Source organism: Callorhinus ursinus, unplaced genomic scaffold (assembly GCF_003265705.2).
Source record: "Callorhinus ursinus isolate GAN/ISIS: 27379988/994484 unplaced genomic scaffold, GSC_fseal_2.0 scaffold14, whole genome shotgun sequence".
NCBI lineage: Eukaryota > Metazoa > Chordata > Mammalia > Carnivora > Otariidae > Callorhinus > Callorhinus ursinus.
Window position 1 is genome coordinate 3988637 of NW_027397076.1, and position 20547 is coordinate 4009183.

Below are 20547 nucleotides of genomic sequence, written 5' to 3' on the forward strand. Positions count from 1 at the left end.
TAAACTTAGCTTGCAAGTTGCATATATACAATATTGGTCATGCTCATAGTTTAAGTTAATTTCTTAAGATGCTATTAATGAAAGTTGAGAGGAAGGAAATCAGTGAACTTCCAAAAGATTGAACCTTGGTCTAGGAAGTAACCAACAGGAGAAATGCAAAGGATTTCATATCCAGAGTTGGACTGGTGTACACTCAAGTAGGAATACTGATTTTGTGCTTGAAATCTGGAATATTTGGGTAAGTCAAATCCAAAAGAAGGAACAGCCCCACTGGGAATACAGGGGAGAGAGAGAGAGAGAGAGAGAGAGAGAGTGTGTGTGTGTGTGTGTGTGTGTGTGTGTGTACAAGTAACAGCATGTCCAAACAGATTAGGACGTATGGATGTATGGTGGTCAATTTTACCATTAGTTACAGAGATGGGATATATCCCATTCCATCAACCCAAGAGAACAATACTACCAAGTAAAACACAGTGACATTATTAAAAATAGCATTTTACAGTTGAATTCAATTATGAACTGCAGCCTAAAAGCAGGCTTTTGAAGAGGAAGCAAGCCAACAGCTTCAAAGGTTATTATTAGTGCCTATCATTTAGAGAACATCTCTCTTTTTGGTTCACATTCACTGAAGTCCTGAAAGATGCACAAGTAGGAAATGGTGAATTGTTGGGGTTGGTGTGAATGTGGAGGAAGGAGTCGAGATAAGCCAATGGAGAGGGGACGGGAAGAGTGCTTCTGTGGAGGACAGAAGAGGGGGAAGCCGTTCTAGAAAGAATTAGGAATAAGAGAAGTGCCTCTGCAGTGCAGCTTCTTCAACATTCTTTTCTGTTTCCAAGACAGCTATGCAAATAAGCCCCTTTTAGTACAGTCAGAGGGGAGCAAGGTGAGAGCTCCTAGTTTGCTGGCCCGTCCACGCACAGACTTCCTCACTGGGCTAGGTCAGGGCCACCCCAGCACGGCTACGGGAGCCAGTTAACAAGGATGACAAGGGCGGCGAGGAGGGGAGAGACAGCATGTATGAATTCTTCTGCTCCCCATCTGTCTTCGCTGACAGTTGGAGAGTGGAGCCCCGAGGGATTGGGTGGGAGGCTGCCTCCTGTGAGGGAGACAGACAGGCTGAAGCCTAGACAGCCGCGAGAAGGGCTTCTGGCAGCAGTGGCTGCTCCCCGTAGTCGAGGGGCCAAAGGGAACCATTCTGCTGGTTCGAGTGGGAGCCCGAGGGAAGCAGGGCAGGCTGCTGGGCCCAAAGCACGCCGAGAGAAACGGTTACTCAGAGGTCAAGAGAGAGGGCTCCAACTTCGGGTAGGACAGGTTTCTCTTACATGCCCAGCGGGCCTTACCTAGAAACTGCAGCCACTTCCCAGCCCAAGAACAGGTCAGAAAGAGCAAGAAGTGTGCAGGTGGTGTCTGGGAACTCAGGGGAGAGGGCACCCAGGGCTGTTACCAAGGTGACTGTGGACCGCATACCAAGGGTTTCATATCCCCAGATCAGATCAGAAACTCTTGAGTACATCCACGTACCCAGTAAGGGAGTCTACAGGATGCTGTGTGTATGGCTGCCACGGTGAACCGTCAGGCCTGAGATCATAGTAGGATTGGCCCTGCCCAAGAAAACAAGATCCCAGGTATCAAACAGATAATGTTAAGAAATATTATTACAAAGCAGTCTTTAATTTTTTCCAAAAGATTGCTTCCCCCTCCTGATACTCTCTCAAGTAAGCTCCCTGCATGCATGGCAGCTCGCCTCATGGTGCTCTCCCTGGCCCACAGGCCTCCTCTCCCATCCTGTGGCATGCCACGCTGGTTCCCCTCTCAGGGAATTTGGCCCTACCTGTTCCCTCTGCCTAGAACACTAGTTTCCCACCCCTACCACCAAGCTCTTTGCACACCTGCCTTTTTAACCTCCTTCAGAGCTCAGCTCATATGTCCCCTCCTCAGAGACTCTTCTGGACATCCTGTCTCAAGAAGCTAAATGCTCCACCCTCTGCCTCTCAGGTCAGGCGCTTACCATCCTGCTTGTTAGCTGTCTCTTTCCACTGGCTTCTATTCATAAGCTCCTGGCAGGGCTTTGCCATGTTCACTACCATATTCCCAACATCTGGAACATGCCTGGCACCTCAGCAACTATCCGGCGACCGAACACCAGGGTGTTGCCACTAGAAAGAAGCTTAGGGGTCACATAACCGAGCCCCGTGTATCATGCACATGAGAACACGAGGACCCATGAGGTGAAGCATCCTGCCCACAGTCACACTGCAGGCTAACAGGGCTGGCACAGACACCCAGTGCTGGGGTAGCACTTTTCCCCACATCACTGGGGCACAAACCAGGCCTAACCTGCCACGACTGAATCCCATGAGAGAGGAAGACATGCCTGTTTTGGAACACACCCCATTACACTTTAAGGTCTCCGTCCCTCTTGCTTTAAGCCTCCTCCTCCCCTACACACCATGGGGTCTTATAGCTCTGACCAGGCCTCTTCTTGCTGCTTCTGACGGAACCTCCCTTGGCTTGGCCCGTGTAAGTAAAACGTATGGACTTGGAGCCTCTTTCCCATAGAACCCAAGAGAGTGTGGCTTTTGTGCCTAATCGAGGACCCTAGATGCAGCTGTGCCCAGGGGTTGTGTCACAGACTCAAAAGCGTAATTGCCTGGAAATGAGACTGGCTCAAAATATCTCTAATGGGACAATAAAATCCTGTTACCACAGAATCCAGCATGGAAAAATCTGTCCTGTTAGGTCAGCTAATTGCAAATGAGTCAGTGACTCGTTTTCCCCGTGGTGAAGAGACCATTGAAAGATGAGCGGCTGAAGTGCCCGCTGCCTCAGCCTGGTGATGAACGCCACCAATGAAGCTTCTATTTAGTCTGGTGGGAGCGGCTGAGGCCGGCCTGTGGCACCCGCCTCACCTTTCACACTTTACATCCGGCTTCATGCGGGGCCCTGAAGCATGCTGGGCATCAACCCTGGGGTCCAGAGCGCTCTGCCCAGAATAAAGGCGCTTTTTGTTGAGGGCCCACAACAGGAAGTTACCATTTGCTGGGTTAAATCACACGCTGTGGCTACTGATGTTAAACTGGAGATTAGCTACCAGGTCCCGCCCTTTGAGAGAGGTGTGTGAGGGGTGCTTGTGGGCACATATACGTGCGTGTGCATAAGTAGTCAAAGTGTCTGTCAGATGCCCATCTCAGCTGTGATTGATTCGGGGCCTCTTTGGAATCATATTAGGAAGTTCTATTTCTATTTTGAGAAACAACTCCCCACCCCGAGGCTGACTCTCCTGCACATGAAGAAGGAAGAATAAGCTCTTTATCCCTGACCCTCAGCAAATAGGCTGCTCCTTGAGCAAGGGGTGAAAGGTGGCCCAGTCAGGAGCACAAACTGTTTTCCTATGAAAGGCGGCTCTCACACCGCACCAAAGTTCTGCCAGTGGGCCTGCCCCTAGGCAGGCTTCCTTTTAGCCTCTTCTGGAAGAGGATGTACCTCCCCCAAAATCTTTGCCGGACCAAGCCACATCCGCTGAGCTTTTAGGGTCTGGATTAATACACATGAAACACTCAGAACTCCCACATAGTGGGTTTTCAAAATGTGTTAGCTATTATTAATATTCTTCTTCGCATCATAGGATCATGGTCCGTTATTGATAGGAAGAGCCTTAGTGACTGACCATCTGGTCCTACCTCATTTCCCAGGGGAGGGCATTGAGGCCGAGAGGGGAAACGATCTGCTGGAGGCCACAGAGCGACTCAGTACCAGAGTGAGGAGCCATTCGTTCATTTCACTGACAAGGATTTAACTGAGTACCCACTAAAAGCCACATCTATTCCGGGTCCTGGGGACATAATGGTCCAGAAGAAAAGGTCTGGTCCCTGTCTCCGTAGAGCTAGTATAGTGAGACAAATAGATATTAATTCTTTAATTATGCAAAATATAATAACTGTGGTGTTACGAAAGGTAATAATATACATAAATAGTGTTAACCACGAGCCAGGCCCTGTTCCAACCTTTATCAACTCACAACCCTAAGAAATATGTACTATAATTCTCCCCATTTTTCAGATAAGGAAATTGAGGCACAGAGCTGCTTAGAGGCAGAGCTGGGATTTGAACCCAGGAAGCCTGGCTCTACAGTCACTGATCTTATACCACTATGGTTAATTGATTTTTCTCCCTTTTGGCTCAGGATGCTCTCCCAAAGTGGAACACCCTAAGCAGATCGGTCCTGGGCCGGGCCGGGCCACTAGAGAGTCTGTGAGAGTTGTGTGACTGGCTGGCAAGCCTGGGCCTTGGCCATACAGATGAGGAATAAAGAATAGCTTTCTAGTCTACTCCAGATGAATGTCTAGCCCTACAGCTTCTAGTTGATCAAATGGCTTTTGAGCTCCAGGGCCTGGTACACATTCATGGCTGCTAATGGGGTAGAAGTTCCACAAATGTGTGTTGAATGAGGCTCAGAAATATTTTGTGGCCACACTAATTTGGTCTGGTTTGTTTTCCCTATTTGGTCAGGCATGAGAATGGGGCACCTGGGAAGAGGCAGCAGAGACCATCCCTTGTTCACTCAGTTTGTCGTGAACAAGTGTAGCATAGTTGCAAGAAGGGTGTTTTTCTGAAATATTTCAAACCTTACAGTGTGAAACCTCCTTCATCTGGACTCACTAATTCAGGTATTATGAGAATTCAAGCAGGACTGGAGGTTTATCTTTGTTACTACCCAAGAGGAAAGCACGTGCCGTACAAATAACTAATATAGATAAGGGCACACACGTTCTCTAGTTCAAAAACCAAATGAGTTCATATTATTTTGAGCATATACATGCTGGGATGCAGGCGATCACTGCACCTCACGGATGCATTGTAGCAGTCTTGAAGACAGGCATTTATTGTAGAAGTTATTTCAGTTACTCTTGTGCTAATGACCAATTACATTCCTTAACCATGTTCTAGAATTGTGGTTTTTCTCCAATTCAGACTGATCTTTCCCCCCAGTGAGTCTGATATAATGAAGTGTGGTATTCAGTACTCAGGACTAGAACAGCTTGACCTCTGCTCTGGAAAGCTAAAACCAATCAGCCCTGAAGTGGATTTTCCCATCTATGCTCAACGTTAAACCGAAGCACCACGAGAGGAAAGAGCGAGCGAGTCTAGGGTATGTGATTCTTCTCTTTGGTCACTTGAAACTGACAGAATAGTTGCAGTAACTTCTTGAATTTGTATCTACCCTCCAAAAACACATTGGGTGCGGTGTTCATGGCCCTGGGCTTAGGGTTCAGAGCTAGAGAATTTGCATTTGAGTCTGCTTTGCTACTTACTGGATGCATAAGCTGGGGCAAATTACCTTATGAGGCTGTCTCCTCATCTTTAAAAACCAGAGAAAAATGCCTTCTTCCCCAGGTTGCTATGAGAATTAAGTGAGTCTGTATATTTGCAAGTGCTGAAAACAGAGGTTGATGCATAAATGTTAATGAAAAACAAAACAAAGGATTCTTTGTTGTTGCACTGACACCCCCACCCCCAACAACTGGGGCAGAGAGGTGGTAGAATTAACTTCTCACCCCACTTTACAAATGGAGGCTAAGGCATAACCCTTCAAGCACAGAGTGTGAGTGTGTGGTAGGAGTCAGAGGTCGTCAAAAGACCTTGTCAAAGGGCCACAGGGCATGGTGCTGAAGAGGCTGCCCAGTCCTGCCACCTCTCACGCCTCGACTGGGTTGAAAGGGCTCCTCTATGGGCTTTCAATTAGTCCTTGGCCCTTCGATTAAGAGCTGCTATTAAATGATAGTGCTCCACTTGGGGACTTTTGTGGCTTCCAGAGTGGAGGCTGCAGACCTGTCTTTGATCACCAGGGACCACATGGGCCTTCAGGAGACCCTGGTTTCTTTTTACGGCCATGGCTTTAAAAATATCACCCCAGAAATTTCATGAGGAGGGACGAGGGAGGAAAGAAAGAGGGAACACGTTTGCTGGGCGCTGCGGCTTGGGCCTTTAGCTTGATCTGGCCACTGCTGCTTGGATGCCTGTCTCCTACCGGAGCCTGAGCTCTCCGAGGGCAGGCACACTTCCGTCCCCTTCTCCACTGTATGATCAGGGGCTGCAGCCTGCTTGCCACACAGCAAGCACGCCACAATCCACAATCATCTGAGGCCTGAATGAATGAATGAGTAAGTGCACGAAGGAGCTGCTTAGGCTGCTGTTCAGTGTAAGCCAGTCTCCAGCTGCAGCTCTGAGGCATTCTGCGGATCACCGTGAGGGGCACAGACTCCGCTCCCGAGGGAAGCAGTACCTCAGGAGCTGGCTTCTCTGCGTGACGCAGTTGGAGACCTATAATGAATGCCCCAGGTGATGGTTTAGTGGAGTCAACTTGTTGGCTTGTTTGGGGCTTATACCGGGGCTCCCCTTGGTACTGCAGATGGAAATCAAAACAGAGGCCTGTTTGCCCCAAGTGCCCGTGCGTTGTGGATACACTCTCCTCAGTGCCTCCCCTCTGAGGCCAGTGTGTGGGCCGGCAGCTGATGCAATCATGGCATCCGCCCTCGCTCGGGTCCTGGCATCTCTATTCTAGACTCTTGCAAGCACTCTGCAGCAGAGCTCCCTGCCGGTACTGTGTCCCTTTCCAGTTTATCCTGAGAAACCCCCCTCAAGCGGAGCTCCCAGCCTGCCTCCCTGGCTCCCAGCCCCACCAGCAGGATGGAGCGAGGGTCCTCTGCACTCCCGTTGCTTGTGGTGCCTCACTTCCTGTCTCACTGGTTCCAGAAACTCTTAGCGAACGCCGACATAGGAGAGGTGGCAGAGGGCCACGTGTAGGAGCGTGGACACCCAGGCGTCACACTGCCTGGGTTTAAATCCTCAGGCAGGTTACTCTCACTTCTTTTCTGCAAGGGTTACCGTGATGATGTGTGGAGCACTCAGCACGGTGCCTGGCCCATGACAAGTGCTCAGTAAAAGGTAGCTGTGGCTTTGACAGGTGCCATGGCCCGTGACCCAGGGATACTAGACTTAATTTTTGGCCTTCAGGGAGCTCTGGGGTCTCCTGTAGGGGTCCGAGAAGTCAGTGATGATAACGGCGTGTGAGGAGGGTCACCGACAGAGGCGCTACATGAGTCTAGGGCAGTGGGACCTCGTAAGGCCCCGGAGGAAGGAAGAGCTGGGGGCAGGAAGTGCCGCATAGACCGTGAGGTGCGGGTCCTGAACAACATGCAGAAGGCTGGGGAAAGAAGGTCCCAGCCTGGGAGAACAGTATCTGTGAACTGCACAGGGGTTGGCCTGGCTGGAGCAAATGGAGTGGGGTGGCTGGTCAGCCACAGAGGCAGGCAGAAGCCCTGTGGTAACAAGTCGTAAGAGACATGCCAAGGAACTGAATTTGACTTTGAATGCAATGACGTGAAAAGACGGGAGAGTGTTAATGGCCCCGTTGGGTTTTTTCCAAAAGACTCCTCCAGCTGCGGGGTAGAGGATGGACCGGAGAGGGGCAAGTTCAGTGACACAGAGACTGATGAGAGGATTTTGTCACCATCTAGCTTAGCCCCGAGCTGAGGCAAGGACAGTGAGGGGTGCAGAGACACCGAGGACGCAGAATTGAACAGAACTGGTGCCTAGCTGCCTTTGAGGCCAGAGCAACAGGAAGTGTCTGAGACAAGCAGAGGGCCCAACACTGGCATTATAGGTGCGACCACAAGTTCCATTCGCCATAGGCCACAGAGGGTTGATTTGGTTTGTTAGACAAGTGAAGAGCCAAAGGAAGTGTGTGGCTTGAGAACAATCTGGTAAAGGGTCCATTTCAGGAGGATTCTTCTGGTGAGGTTGTGTGTGTGGATCGGACTGGAAAGGAACAGATGTGAGACCCAGAGACCAGTTCGAATGGTGCCAGGTAACAGTCCTGACTAGACTCGATGAGGACCGGCACCAGGAAGATGGCAGACCAGAGATCCCGTGTGGGGGCGGCTGCGCGGGAAAGGGCAGGACACATGGCGGCTGACTGGATCCTGGGATTGGAGAGGATGGAACCAAAGACAACTGGCGTGCACCCACGTGAGTGAGAGGGAGTGGAGCGTGAACACTGGCCGAGCGCCCACTTTAGTGGGCAGCCACCGAAGGGTGGAAGTGACCCTGAGGAAAGGATCCTCCTCTCCTTGGTGACAGACACACAAGGTATACAGAAGGTACCGATTAACTGTGTTAAATTGACTAGACCTGCCACCAAGCATCCCGAGGCCTGGGCTGGCAAGCAGGACCACCAACTCACCTGTGCGGAGCTCCGGTGGTAAGGGGAGTAGTGCAGCGGGCCCGAGATGGCTGTGTCGTGGGGGAGGGCCGGGTACTGGCTCTGCATTGGGGGAGGATGCTGGCTGCCATAGCTCCCATAGTTATAGCTTCCCGTGTATCTAAGACGCAGGAAGCACAGTGAATACTGTGAGTCAGGGCAGGGAGAGCAGATCACTTAACACCTCTAAAATCAACCTCATCTTTTTTTCCCCCTTTTTGTTCTTCTTTCTTTTTTTTTCCATTTTTCTCCTTCTTTTTGGTTCTTACCACCTCCACCCTGTTGTGGTGAGTTTAAACTCCCAGGCTGATTTTCCTTCTCTCCTCGGCACACCTCCCTTACCACTCAGAGAGCACTCAGGGAATGAAAGCCAGCCCCGGGCAAAACATAATTAGTGACGGAAACTTTTACTCCCGTTCTGTTGAAAAGCCCCATATTATAGCCTGAAGTCAAATAGGAAAGAAAGAAGAAATTACTTTGGGATTTATGTTTTGTATTGTTCAGGCCTCTGCTTGCCCATGATGGGGCAGGATGTTGTATGTAGTTGCAAGCTCTCTCCGGGGGGGGGGGGGGGGGAGACACCATGGGCCACTCAACCAGGTGTCAGAGATCCAGGTGCTGAGCCTGGCTCCACCCCTTTCTAGCTGTTCGCAGCTAGACTCGCAGCCTTGTTCCTCACATCTGTAAAAATGCTGGCCCTGGTTATTCTGAGGGTCAGATATGTGAAGACACTCTATAAAATAGAAAGTCCTACGAAATACAGGATATTCTTATCACTGTTCTTCTTAATAACATCTTCTCAGCAAAAACACGGACATAAGACCACGTGGGTGTCTATTCTGCCATTGTTCCAGAATCAAAAGTTTTCCTGAAACAATTTTCAAAGTCTGTTCTAAAGGTGTGGAAAGACACTCTAAGAAGTCCCCTGAGAAAATAAAGGCTGCCCTCCCACTGGCCAGGGGCACCTGACCCTGGGGACGGAACTTGAGTACAAGCCAGCAGCCAGGCCTGCGCCCAGCCTCGGAATTAGCCCCTTGCTGCGTTATGCTGGGCCACTGTGTGGAAGGCACCTGCGGGCGCCTCCTCCTGGGTCCCCCACAGCTGCTCTGCTGGAACCACCTTCCAGTACCCCCGTGGCACAGTCTCGCCTTCTTGAGAATAAGGGCCCTTTTTGACGTCATAAGTGCTTTTCGGATGACTGCACGTTAGACATAAGATTAGTGTCTTTTGATGAAGACATCTTGCGTGATGGCAAGAAGCTATTCTGATTCAGGTAACACTTCTTAATGGATTTGTAGTTCATTCATCACAGCAACAACACTACAGAGATTTGGGGGGAAATGGGCAATACCGATGATTTATTTCTTTAGGCACAAAGCACCACTGGAACCCACATGGGTCCCCTGAGCCCCGTTAACAACTGTTGCTGTCCAGGGACCTTCGGCCCTCAGGTGGGGAAGTCTTCCTCTAATCCAGTCACAGAAGCCCTGGGCCCACCATGACGCTCTACCGCCTGGGGAAACTGCGGGAAGGGGGTCTTCCACTGAGGTTCTAAAGCAGAAGACAGGGAAGAACACAGGCTTTGGGGTCAGCCAGATGATCAGTCTGGGCCCTGCACCTACCAGCTGTGTGACCCCACAGGACTGAACTTGAGCTGTTGTCTCAGTTTCCTCATCTGGAAAATGGGCCCGCTAATGCCCACCTCCAGGGCCCTGTGGAGACTTCCAGAGACCATCATACCCAGGGCGGCACTGAGCACACTACGAAAGCTCTGCGAAGGACAGCACTCTTCCTGGCCTTGGAGAAAACAGCTGCTAAGTGAGCCCAAATTTAAAAGCACAAGCGACATCCCAGGCAAGTCACCTACCCGTGCTCCTCTCTGTGCGGATAAACTGGTATCCTGTGTGTGACGGAGGAAGGAGGCACATGAGTACTCCTCATACAGGGCAGCTGTTGGGAGTTTTCAGCCGGGGACCCTGCCGCCGTTGTCACCGTATAGGTCAGAGACCACGTGTATGACTGCATTGCTCCTGCAGAGACAAATTAAGATGCATAAGTCACTCACTTGTGGAAGCATGCCCCGTTCTTAGAACACCTTAGTGGCCTCCCATGCTCTTTACGCTGGCAGTCAAAATCTTTACAAAGCAGGTGTCTCTGTCCTGGCTGACCTCATGATAAACATCCCCTACTCCCTGCCTTTGTTCTCTCTGATCCAGCCATAATAGCTTTCTTTCATTTTTCCCCAGAGAACTACAGTTCCCAGCACCACAGGGCCTTTGCACGTGCTCTTTCTGCTGCCTGAAACCATATTCTTCCCTTAGTACCCACTCATTCCTCATATCTCAATAAGAGAAGCTGTCTCCTAACCCTAGACTGAGTCAGCTCCCCTACTGCACTACAGTCCTGCGTGGTGCCTACGACAATTTGTCATCTTACACCCATTCGTGAATGTGATTTACTTCATGCTTATCCCCCCCAGACCAGAAGCTCCATGAGGTAGGGACCTTGTCTATTTTGCTCACTATTGGATCCCTGGTGCTTGGTACAGAGCCTGGTGGCCCAAAATTTTTGAATAAAAATTTTAAAAGGAAGAAAAGGGAAAGGAAAGGGGGAGGGAAGGAGAGAGGACAAAAGAAAGCTTGGAAGTGGGGCGCCTGGGTGGCTCAGTCGTTCAGCGTCTGCCTTTGGCTCAGGTCATGATTGCAGGGTCCTGGGATCGAGCCCCGCTTCGGTCTCCCTGCTTGGTGGGAAGCCTGCTTCTCCCTCTCCCGCTCCCCCTGCTTGCGTTCCCTCTCTCGCTGTGTCTCTCTCTCTGTCAAATAAATAAAATCTTTTAAAAAAAGCTTGGAGAGGCACGGCCAAGTAACTTCTCAACATTCAACTAAACAGGTGTCAGGGAGCCAACAAACTGCTTAAAGCAGCCCTAAGTAGATTACTGGGCTCTACCTGCCCAGGTCTTTTTGAAGATTATTAGACAGTGACCTTAACGGTGACCTATGCCATACATATTACTAATTCCATTAATTTACTTTTTAACTGGATACCTTGAAATTGCTAGGGATTGGGAAGAGAAACAGCCAATACTTAAACCCCTCAAGATGCTTAAGAATTTTATGAGATGGTTAGACTATAAAAATGGTAATTTAAGAAATCACTAAGTTATACACGCATCGATTTCTGATAAGTTTTAGAACGTTGGGCGCCTGGGTGGCTCAGTCGTTGAGTGTCTGCCTTCGGCTCGGGTCATGATCCCAGGGTCCTGGGATTGAGCCCCGCATCGGGCTCCCTGCTCGGCGGGAAGCCTGCTTCTCCCTCTCCCACTCCCCCTGCTTGTGTTCCCTCTCTTGCTGTGTCTCTCTGTCAAAGAAATAAATAAAATCTTAAAAAATTTTTTAGAATGTTGATCTAGTGGAAATAATTAAACCTATTTTAGGAAGTGGAGGGACTAGGCTCTAACACCCCCTTCCCCTTGCAGGCACAGGGGAGAACTGGTTATGGGAGGCCATTTTTAAGGGGAAATAAAACTTGGTGCTTTAGTTCTGTGTTTTCTGCAGCAGATCTTTTCTATCTTAACATTCCTGGGGGAAGCTGAAAGAATGGTTTTCATTAAAAAATGCAGTCCGTTCCATCCCAAAGACTTTGCAAATAGGCCATGAGTAGCTGCACTGACATGGAGCAGGTGAAAGACTGAGTTGGTGGACCAGCACTGTGCCAATTACACGACAGGTTCCATGCGGGATACTCTGGAAGGCATGTGAAAATGGAATTCTACTCTGAACACATTTGTTTATTATTAAAATAACTCTGTATTGAACTCTACTGTAAACTGGAGAATCTTTTGGAATGCAAATAACGCCGTTTTTCAATGAAGGGACAGTTTCAGTCCAAGAGCATGAAGGAGAAACAATTAGGGCCATCTAATATAGGCCAGGCACTGTGCTAAGTGCTTTACAGATACCCTTAAAATAAACATTATCCCCATTTCACAGATGAGGAAACAAAGGTTAAATTTGAAAGAATGTTAGGGAGTGGACAGGAATACAGAAGATTCAAGAAAATAATGTGAATGTGGGAGTGAACAAAGAAATTAAAACTGGAGCAAAACGTGCAACCAGGAATGAGGCTAACCATGCCTACTCTAACTCTTCCTAGAGGTGGGCCTTAACTTGGGCTCAGAAATTTTCCAGGAAACAATGCCACTGGGAAACCTGACAAGTCAGTAGCCATAAGATAGTAAACAAACTGCTCAGGAGTCCACTGTCCTTGGAATTAAGATCCACCAGGAATTTCTTTCAGATGCCCCCATAAAAGGCAACTGTGAACTGCTCAAGTGTCCCCCACAACACCCTTACAGTGGACTCCAGGCTTGATTCTCAGGACCGTTCCTTAGGTCCGCCCTTCAAGCTGGTGGTGGCACAATCAAGTCCAGTTCAGGGAAACTCAGAATGTTAACTTGACCGAGGTCCCCGTGGGTGGGACCAGTGGGGTTCCGAACCCCAGTCTGCCATAGGCCTCCCATTCTCTCTACCAGACTGCCTCTCCGCTCTGGGTCCTAGCCCTACTGTGTACTGGCTGGAAGATCTTGGGCAAGCCCCTTATACTTTCTTTCATCATCTATAAAACAGGCATGATAATATCTATCTTGCAGAACTGTTGTGAGCATTAATTGACATGAGCTTGGCACGTGGAAGCCTCTTGATGATATTCACATGCTCTTCACTATGAATTCAGGTATTCTTGTATCGCACTTTCTTAAAGTAGAGATTTCTCTGTGTCCCATTTCAGATGCCAGGGAAGACAGTCAGATTCTGTCACCAGGGATGAAATTTGAATAGCAACAGAAATTTAGCTAATGATGGCAAACTTCTAAACGTGTTTTTCCATAAAATCATAGGTGTTCTTATTCACCACTATGGCTAAAAGTACCCCTTCCTGGTTTGCACATGTACATCATATACAAAGAGATAATGACTTTAGCAGGCTATCTGTTAGGCATCATTTATAGTAACTGCAAGAAGACTGGAAAGATGAAATGCCAAAATGATCATGCCCCAGATGATTGGATTATGCATGATTGCCCCCCTCTATATTTTGCACTTCATATGAAATTATATTGCTGTTATAATTTTTAAAAGTATCCTTTTTATTAAAACAGGTTATCTCTAGGCGGTGGGACTGAGGAAGGCTTTAAAACATTTCTTCATTTTGCTTATCTGTATTTTTCTATAATGAATGCACATTACCTCCGTGAAAAGAAAAACATTAAAATATATTAAACAAATTTTACAATTGGAGATAGAATTGGAGCGGGGTGGGAAGTATGGGAGAACAATGAACCAGCCACGGCAAGCAAGTAATTAACCCTTCAAGCCCCTGGGACCTCGGCCAAGCACTGCGAGGTCAGTGGGTATGTAAAGGAGGCAGCCAAGGAAGCCAAAAGATTTTCTCTTTTTCTCCCCCTGGGAGTAGTAGGGCGACATAGCCGTAATAGCCATCACCTGAGAGAATGCAGTGCAAGTTACTTTTGTATGAGCTCCTGGAGCACAGCAACCGTTCCTTATTCATCTCTGTATCCCCAACAGAGTGTCTGCCAAATAGTAGGTGTTCAGTAAATTTTTGTTTCATTGAAATTGTTGTTGAAGGCGTAAATGCTGCTAGAAATAGACGTTATCAAACAAAAAGCTAGTGGAACTCTTGGAAAAATGGGCTCCTGTGGTCTGGGAAACAAAACCCCTAAATGGCCATGTGCCAGCAATCTAAGAGACCCACTCAGGCAGGCTTAAGCAGATTAACACCTACTGGCTTGGGTGAGAAACCCTTTCTGCCTGGGGACCAGAAAAGAACACCCCTTACATTCCCATTCCTATCAGTGGGACCTCCAGTGAGAATCGCTGCTTCTTTTTTAAGGAAACTAATAAAAGGAAATGTGTGCAGTTAACAGTTTGTGCTTAATTTTTAAGACCGCTCTGATGCTTTTTATTTACTGGCATAACAATAACAAACCTTCCCTATGTGCTTAATTCCCACATCTTTCTCTTATTCTCCCCTCCCTGTATGCCCACCCTTACTTAAAAGTCTGAGGATCGTGGAGAAAACCCCCTGAGCTTTGAGAATTCTATAAAGATCCCCAAAGATCTAAAAATCCTATAAAGATAAGTGTTGTCCATGTTCTAGTATTAAAACTAAAACTGCAGGAGAGGAAGATTTTCTTTCTTCCCATCCCCAACAGAATGTTTTTCTTCCCTGAGTTTTTGTTATTGTCGTTTTTCCTGGAGGGGGCTTGGAATATAACAGGGGGTCAGAAATAACTTGTTGAGGGGCGCCTGGGTGGCTTAGTCATTAAGCGTCTGCCTTCGGCTCAGGTCCTGGTCCCAGGGTCCTGGGATCGAGCCCCGCATCAGGCTCCCTGCTCAGCGGGAAGCCTGCTTCTCCCTCTCCCACTCCCCCTGCTTGTGTTCCCTCTCTCGCTGTGTCTCTCGCTGTCAAATAAATAAATAAAATCTTAAAAAAAAAGAAATAACTTGTTGAATAAATGAAAGAATGAATGATTAATCATCCAACATAAACCAGACTTAATTCACTGAATCTTGGCAATCAACTTTTAAAAAATTTTATTTATTTATTTGACAGACAGAGAGCGAGCGAGAAAGGGAACACAAGCGGGGAGTGAGAGAGGGAGAAGCAGACTCCCGGCCGAGCAGGGAGCCCAATGCGGGGCTCGATCCCAGGACCCTGGGATCACGACCTGAGCCGAAGGCAGACGCTTAACAACTGAGCCACTCAGGTGCCCCTTGGCAATAACCTTTTGAGGTAGGTGGTATTACCTCCTTTTTTCAGGTGAGAAAATTGTGGCCCAAGACTTTTTCAAATTTGAGCCCAGATCCTGTCCAACTCCAAAGTTTTTCTACAACAACAGCGGCTTTTCACACTTGAATGTGCGTCTGAATCCCTGGAGATCTTGTTAAAAATGCAGATTCTGATTCAATAGGTTGGGAGTTGAGCCAGCAATTCTGCATTTAAAACAAGCTTCTAAATGATGGTAATGCTCTTGGTCCATGGACCCCACTTTGAGTAGCAAGGCTCTCTAAGCCACTGCCTCCTGTCGTTCACACGGAGTGTTGAGGGCCATTAAGGACCAGAAGTTGTAGGGTCCTGGTACAGACTTGTGAAAATTCAGGCTACTTTCCAGGCTACCTCGCCGCACCCCTCCTTCAGATCTTGAACCAAACTGTTTGAACCTTTTCCCCCGCTAGATTTCTATGAACCATCACAGATGTTGCTCAGGTTTTGATCTAACCTAAGCCTTTTGTTAGTACCTTCCTGAGAAATAAGCTCCTTTAAGTATGTCTAGGTTTTGGAGCTGCCTAGACAGTAGCCACTAGCCGCAGATGGCCCTTTAAATTTAATTAAAACAAAATACAATTAAAAAATTCAGTTCCTTAATTGCACCAGCCACCTTTCAAGTGCTCAGTAGCCCTGTGTGGTTAGGGTCTACTGCTGTGGACAGCTCAGATTAAAAAAAAAAAAAAAAAAAAAAGTTGCTATCATCACAGAAAATTCTATTTGAATGGTGTCCCCTTACAGTATTTGCTATTAAGCAAACATTTCGTGTAAACTTCAAGACTGAGACAGGAAAAGAAGATTTCATATGTATATATTTATCCTATTGGCCATCTATCCTCCAGGGAATAGTGCTTAAGGAGAATACTTGCTGAAGTTGAAAACCTCATCTGTTTGGGTGACTTTATCAGTAGCTCCCAGGCCACAGTCTGACTGACAAAACTGGCCAGGAGCAGCAAATGGATCCGTTCCCAGAGAGAGGTACTGGTTCAGAATCTGGCCCTGCCTACTTCTGCAGCTTCCCCTGCTGCCACTTTCCACTTATTTATCCACATTAGTCAGTCCTCAATATGCCAGGCTCTTCTCTGCCTCAGGCCTTTGCCCGTGCTGTTCCCCATGACCTAGAATGACCTTTTCCTCTCCCCAGACTTTATGTGGCTGACCCTTTCTGATATTCCGGGTCTTGGATAAATGCTACCTCCTCAGAGAGGCCTCCTCTGACCATTTCCTAGCACACTTTTATTCTCATTATGACCATTCGAAATGGTTTATTGACCTGGTAGTTTACTTCTGTATTGACTCTCTTACCCACTAGGATTTAGGGAGCATGAAGGTGGCGACTCTGCCTGTTCTTATCACTCTGTACCCCCAGGACACGGCACAGATTGGACACAAAAGAAGTCAACAGAAGAATGGACGAGCAAATCCAGAGGCCCCCAACACCAAGCCAAGACCTGACGATGTGAAGTCAAGAAGAGATTCAACAATTTGTTTTCAGGCCCAGCTTATATTTCCTAATTCCATTCCTTTAGAGAAAAGGAAGCAGCAGGGCTGGAGGAGGGGGCATTCACTGGCAGGGACAACTCCAAGGATGTGTCAGTGAGTCATCGTGGGCTCTGGGGCGGGGCTGCGGTGTCCACCATGGCCCACTCCTTTTAGCTGCCCTCAGAATAACTGAGCTTTTGTTATTTGGAAAGAGTAGGAGCCAGTTATCTTTGTTACATCCTCAACCAATGGAGAGAAGATGCAGCTGGGCAGGCCAGATGTTCTACAGTTAGGGCCATTTATAAGGAATTTGCCTTTATTTCTTTAGGCATCCTAGCATCTCAGTGATTTAATTTGCCGGTTTTGTGGTGCAGGGAACCCATAGTGGGAAGGTAAAAACATGAGTTTAATAGTTAACTTTTATTGTCATTGCTAAAGGAGGGACTACTTCAAATGACATCATAAACCAGGTCTTCGCGCCCTTCCGAGGCCTCACAGGGACAGAGCAGGAGCTATACAGTTTGCGTTAAATGACATTGAAGAATTGCAGCCCAATGTCATGTTAAGTGGGCCAGTCAGTTTGGCACCACCTGCCATGCTCCTGAGGAGGAGAAATGCCAGTTTTTCTTAACGAAAATGAAGGTTTCTGACCTTTGCTGGGCCAAGCTCACAAAGTTAGGGAAGAAAACGGATAAGTGGGCTAGATTTTACCTCGTGGAAATCTGTTGAAATGGAATCCTTTACCCAGTAACTTATCATGGCCTCCCCATAGACTTGAACATGCCCAAACAAAATCAGCCAGTATCAGATTCCATTTTAGGTGCCCAATATTCCTTTCCTTTCACTTTCTTCCACACCCCCCTCCATGCCTTTAAAAACAATTAATGAAAACAGTCCTAAGAAAACATATTTAGAAATACATGTAGGTATGGGCATAGAACGAGACAGAGCCATAGATAAGCAGAGTGGCTGTTTTCCTAGTAAGTCATAACTCATTAGCTATAATAAAGGACTTTGTATTCACTAGAGCTTGTACCAAAGGATGCCAAAAGATTATGTGCAATGAATTAATTTTCTCTTTGTGCTCACCAAGCAGACATAATACTGTTCTTTTTTTCACAGCTGAAAAATGGGGAAGTGTCCATCAAAAGTGAGACATTGATATGTGGAAGAGTTGCAGACACCTGATTGGCCTTGACTGTAACTTGAACTTGATAATACCTGTATCACCTGAGGGATGATATTCAGAGCATGCTAGAGACCCAGCAAAATAACTAGGTCACATAAAATTTCATTTAATATATTAATAAACTGTTTTTAGCAGGGGTGGTTTTATTTTGTTTAATTTTCCCCACTTCTTGCTTTCTGGTTTGGGTCCTTTTTAAAAATTTGCTTTTTTTTTTTTTTAATTGTTAACCACTTCAGATACTTTTTGGAAAGTCATGGTATATAAATCTGCCAGTAATTTTAAGACAGAAATAAAAATTAACTGGGCATGAAGACCATATGTTGAGTTAACTTTTTAAAAAAAGAAACATGGCAAATGGATTTTATAAGATACACAATAATTGTTTTCCAATTCACAACATTGGTCAATGAAATATTTGCATAAATCCCCCAATTTAAGAAACCTATCATAGTATATTTCCTAATATCTTGGGATATTAGGAAATATCAGGGATACATGTGCTTTATAATGCAATATCTATAAAACCATAGATGTTGTTAGGAAATTATGTCTCCTCCAAGACCATGACCCACATGCATGCCAAGATCCAGTCCAATTTAGCAATGGAGTATTTCAAAAGTGGTACTTGAGAAAAATATTACACATAGTTTTATCTAGGATGACATTTTTAATGCCCCCTGGAGATGTCTGAGAACAAAGCAGGAATGTGCCAAAATCTTCAAAGGTTACGATCATCTGAAGAGAACCTGTTTCACATTTGTATTTCTAAGAAGCTACTTTTATGACTCTTGAACACATTGCACAGAAATCTCTGAACACATTTATGATATTCCTGTGGGTTTGACTATCACACCTGCCACACCTTGAGGCCTCCACAGTGCTGTGAGGAAAGCCAGGCAGACTCACTAGCTGGACGAGAATCATAAAGAGGTTTTAGACATCCTGACTTCACAGCCCTCCCGTCCCCTTCTTCCCTTACAGTCTCCTTGCTGGACAAGCTGCTACGCTGCAGGAAAGTTCTCACCCAAACCGCTTCTGCTCCACAATGCACGACTGTTTGATTTGCATAATTTCCGTTTCTTTTCGCAGTGAGGATGTTACCACCGACTGGCTCGCGTGTGTCTCCCAGGGGGATGGGGGTGAGGCTGAGAGCCCTTCTTACCCTCCTGGTTCCTTCCCGACGGAGGCGAAAGACTGGGGATCGCTGCCCCATGCTCCGGCCTGGGGAGGACCCCTGAGCGGCTGAAGAGCTGTGAACAGGGCTCAAGTTCTCTTCCCATTTCATTCACAGTGACTAAGGTGGTTCTTTCCCGTACGGCTTTCCTTCCCAAGCCTCCTAAGCAGGAATGACAAAAGCCCACGAGGGAGGGAAAATGGGAGGGTTGGGTGTGTGTGGGGGGGTCATGTTCTTCCTCCTCAAAGTGGAAACAAAACACCATTCCAGGTGCATCCATGTAAACAGATATGTGATGCCAAAATGTAAATTTCCACAGAAGAGGAGGGCGCTTTCCAGCTGCGTACCCAACGTGAAATCAAAGCTCCATCTAATGCCAATTACTGACCACCCTACTTCTCAGTACTCTGAAGAATCTGGTCTCCTTAGCAGTCCCTGACAAAGGACCGCTGAGTTCACCGGCAGGCAAGTTTCCGCCCCTGGCCAAGTGCAGAGAGGTCAGGCATATTATAGGCTCTTAAGCACCTGCTCATTCCCTCTCTGAGTAGCACTAGTTCTCGAGAGAAAGGAAACTTGAGGGAAGGAATTAATCAAAGATTCCTAGGATATATACTGTATCTTCTCTGAAAATGCCATGCTCTCTCTTGCCTCCAGGTCTTGGTACTAATACTCCCTCTGCCAAGACTACCTTCTCTCACATTATTCAGCCTTCCCAGACCCTCCAGATACACAGCCTCCTTTTGTGCTCCTCTATTCCCTTCTCCCCAAATCAGCCCAACTTAGCACTCCTCACATTATCTGTGACTGCCAGCTTGCTTATCAGAACCCGAACCTCTAAATGATAAACTCACAGGAAGCAAGGACCTCAAGTGTTTAGTACATAGAAGCCACTGGAGAAATTATTTATTGGATAAATGGATAGATAAATGGGTGGATGTGTAAGTGAACGAATGGGTAAAAAACATCATAATAGGGCAATCTCACCCTATTTATTTGGTCTTCAAAAACATGCAATTTAGTCCCTAGTCTATTCTGAAAACAATTCTATTCTAAGCAGAACTCGGATATAAGTAAGCCCAAGCATGCTGTGAGGGTCTGGAGGAAAATTCGAACCCAGAGGGTGAGGGAAACGAAGAACAGAGTAGGATTTCTTCAGGCAGAGGGGGAAGGAGGGGAGCCCCAGAGGGGGAGCAGTGTGAGCAGCGATTTGGAGAAAGAGCTTGCTCACAGGCTTGAGTGTGAGGTGGTGGACTCGGCCCCTGCACTTTGAGGAGGCACAGCTTCAGGGAAACCAGCTCGGTGGGCCTTGAGAAAGTAGACTGACAAGAGTGGAGGCAGGTCAGCAGCTTGAGAGGCCGCTGGGTGTCCAGGAGAGGTGGGGAAGTCCCGGACACACAGCAGTGGTGGGATGGGAAGAAATGGGTCCGTCAAATTACCCTTCATTTCCCACCTGCTCTCTGCAGTTACATGAGGCCATGTGACTGAGTCCTCACTTCGGGGGATTTAAGTGAAAGGGACCTGGCACCACCCTCAGGCCAGGGCCTTTGAGAAAATGGGCTTTCCTCTCCACACCCACCTTCTTTTTTTTTTTTTTTTTTT

At 47.4% G+C, this 20547-nt stretch overlaps 1 protein-coding gene across 7 annotated transcripts in view; it reads right to left on the reverse strand.

The window, feature by feature from the left end:
* The window catches only part of RFX4 (regulatory factor X4), a 155589-nt gene that overhangs the window by 1623 nt on the left and 133419 nt on the right, over positions 1-20547 (reverse strand). For 6 of the 7 annotated variants that reach the window (XM_073900350.1, XM_073900349.1, XM_073900351.1 and 3 more), the window contains 2 exons: positions 10128-10290; positions 8243-8381 (listed from right to left, as the gene is read on the reverse strand). In XM_073900350.1, the coding sequence (XP_073756451.1) occupies positions 8243-8381; positions 10128-10290 (302 nt within the window). Of the gene's footprint in view, positions 1-8242; positions 8382-9677; positions 9804-10127; positions 10291-20547 lie in introns of those variants that run through there. The other variant, XM_073900352.1, reaches the window with a different exon arrangement.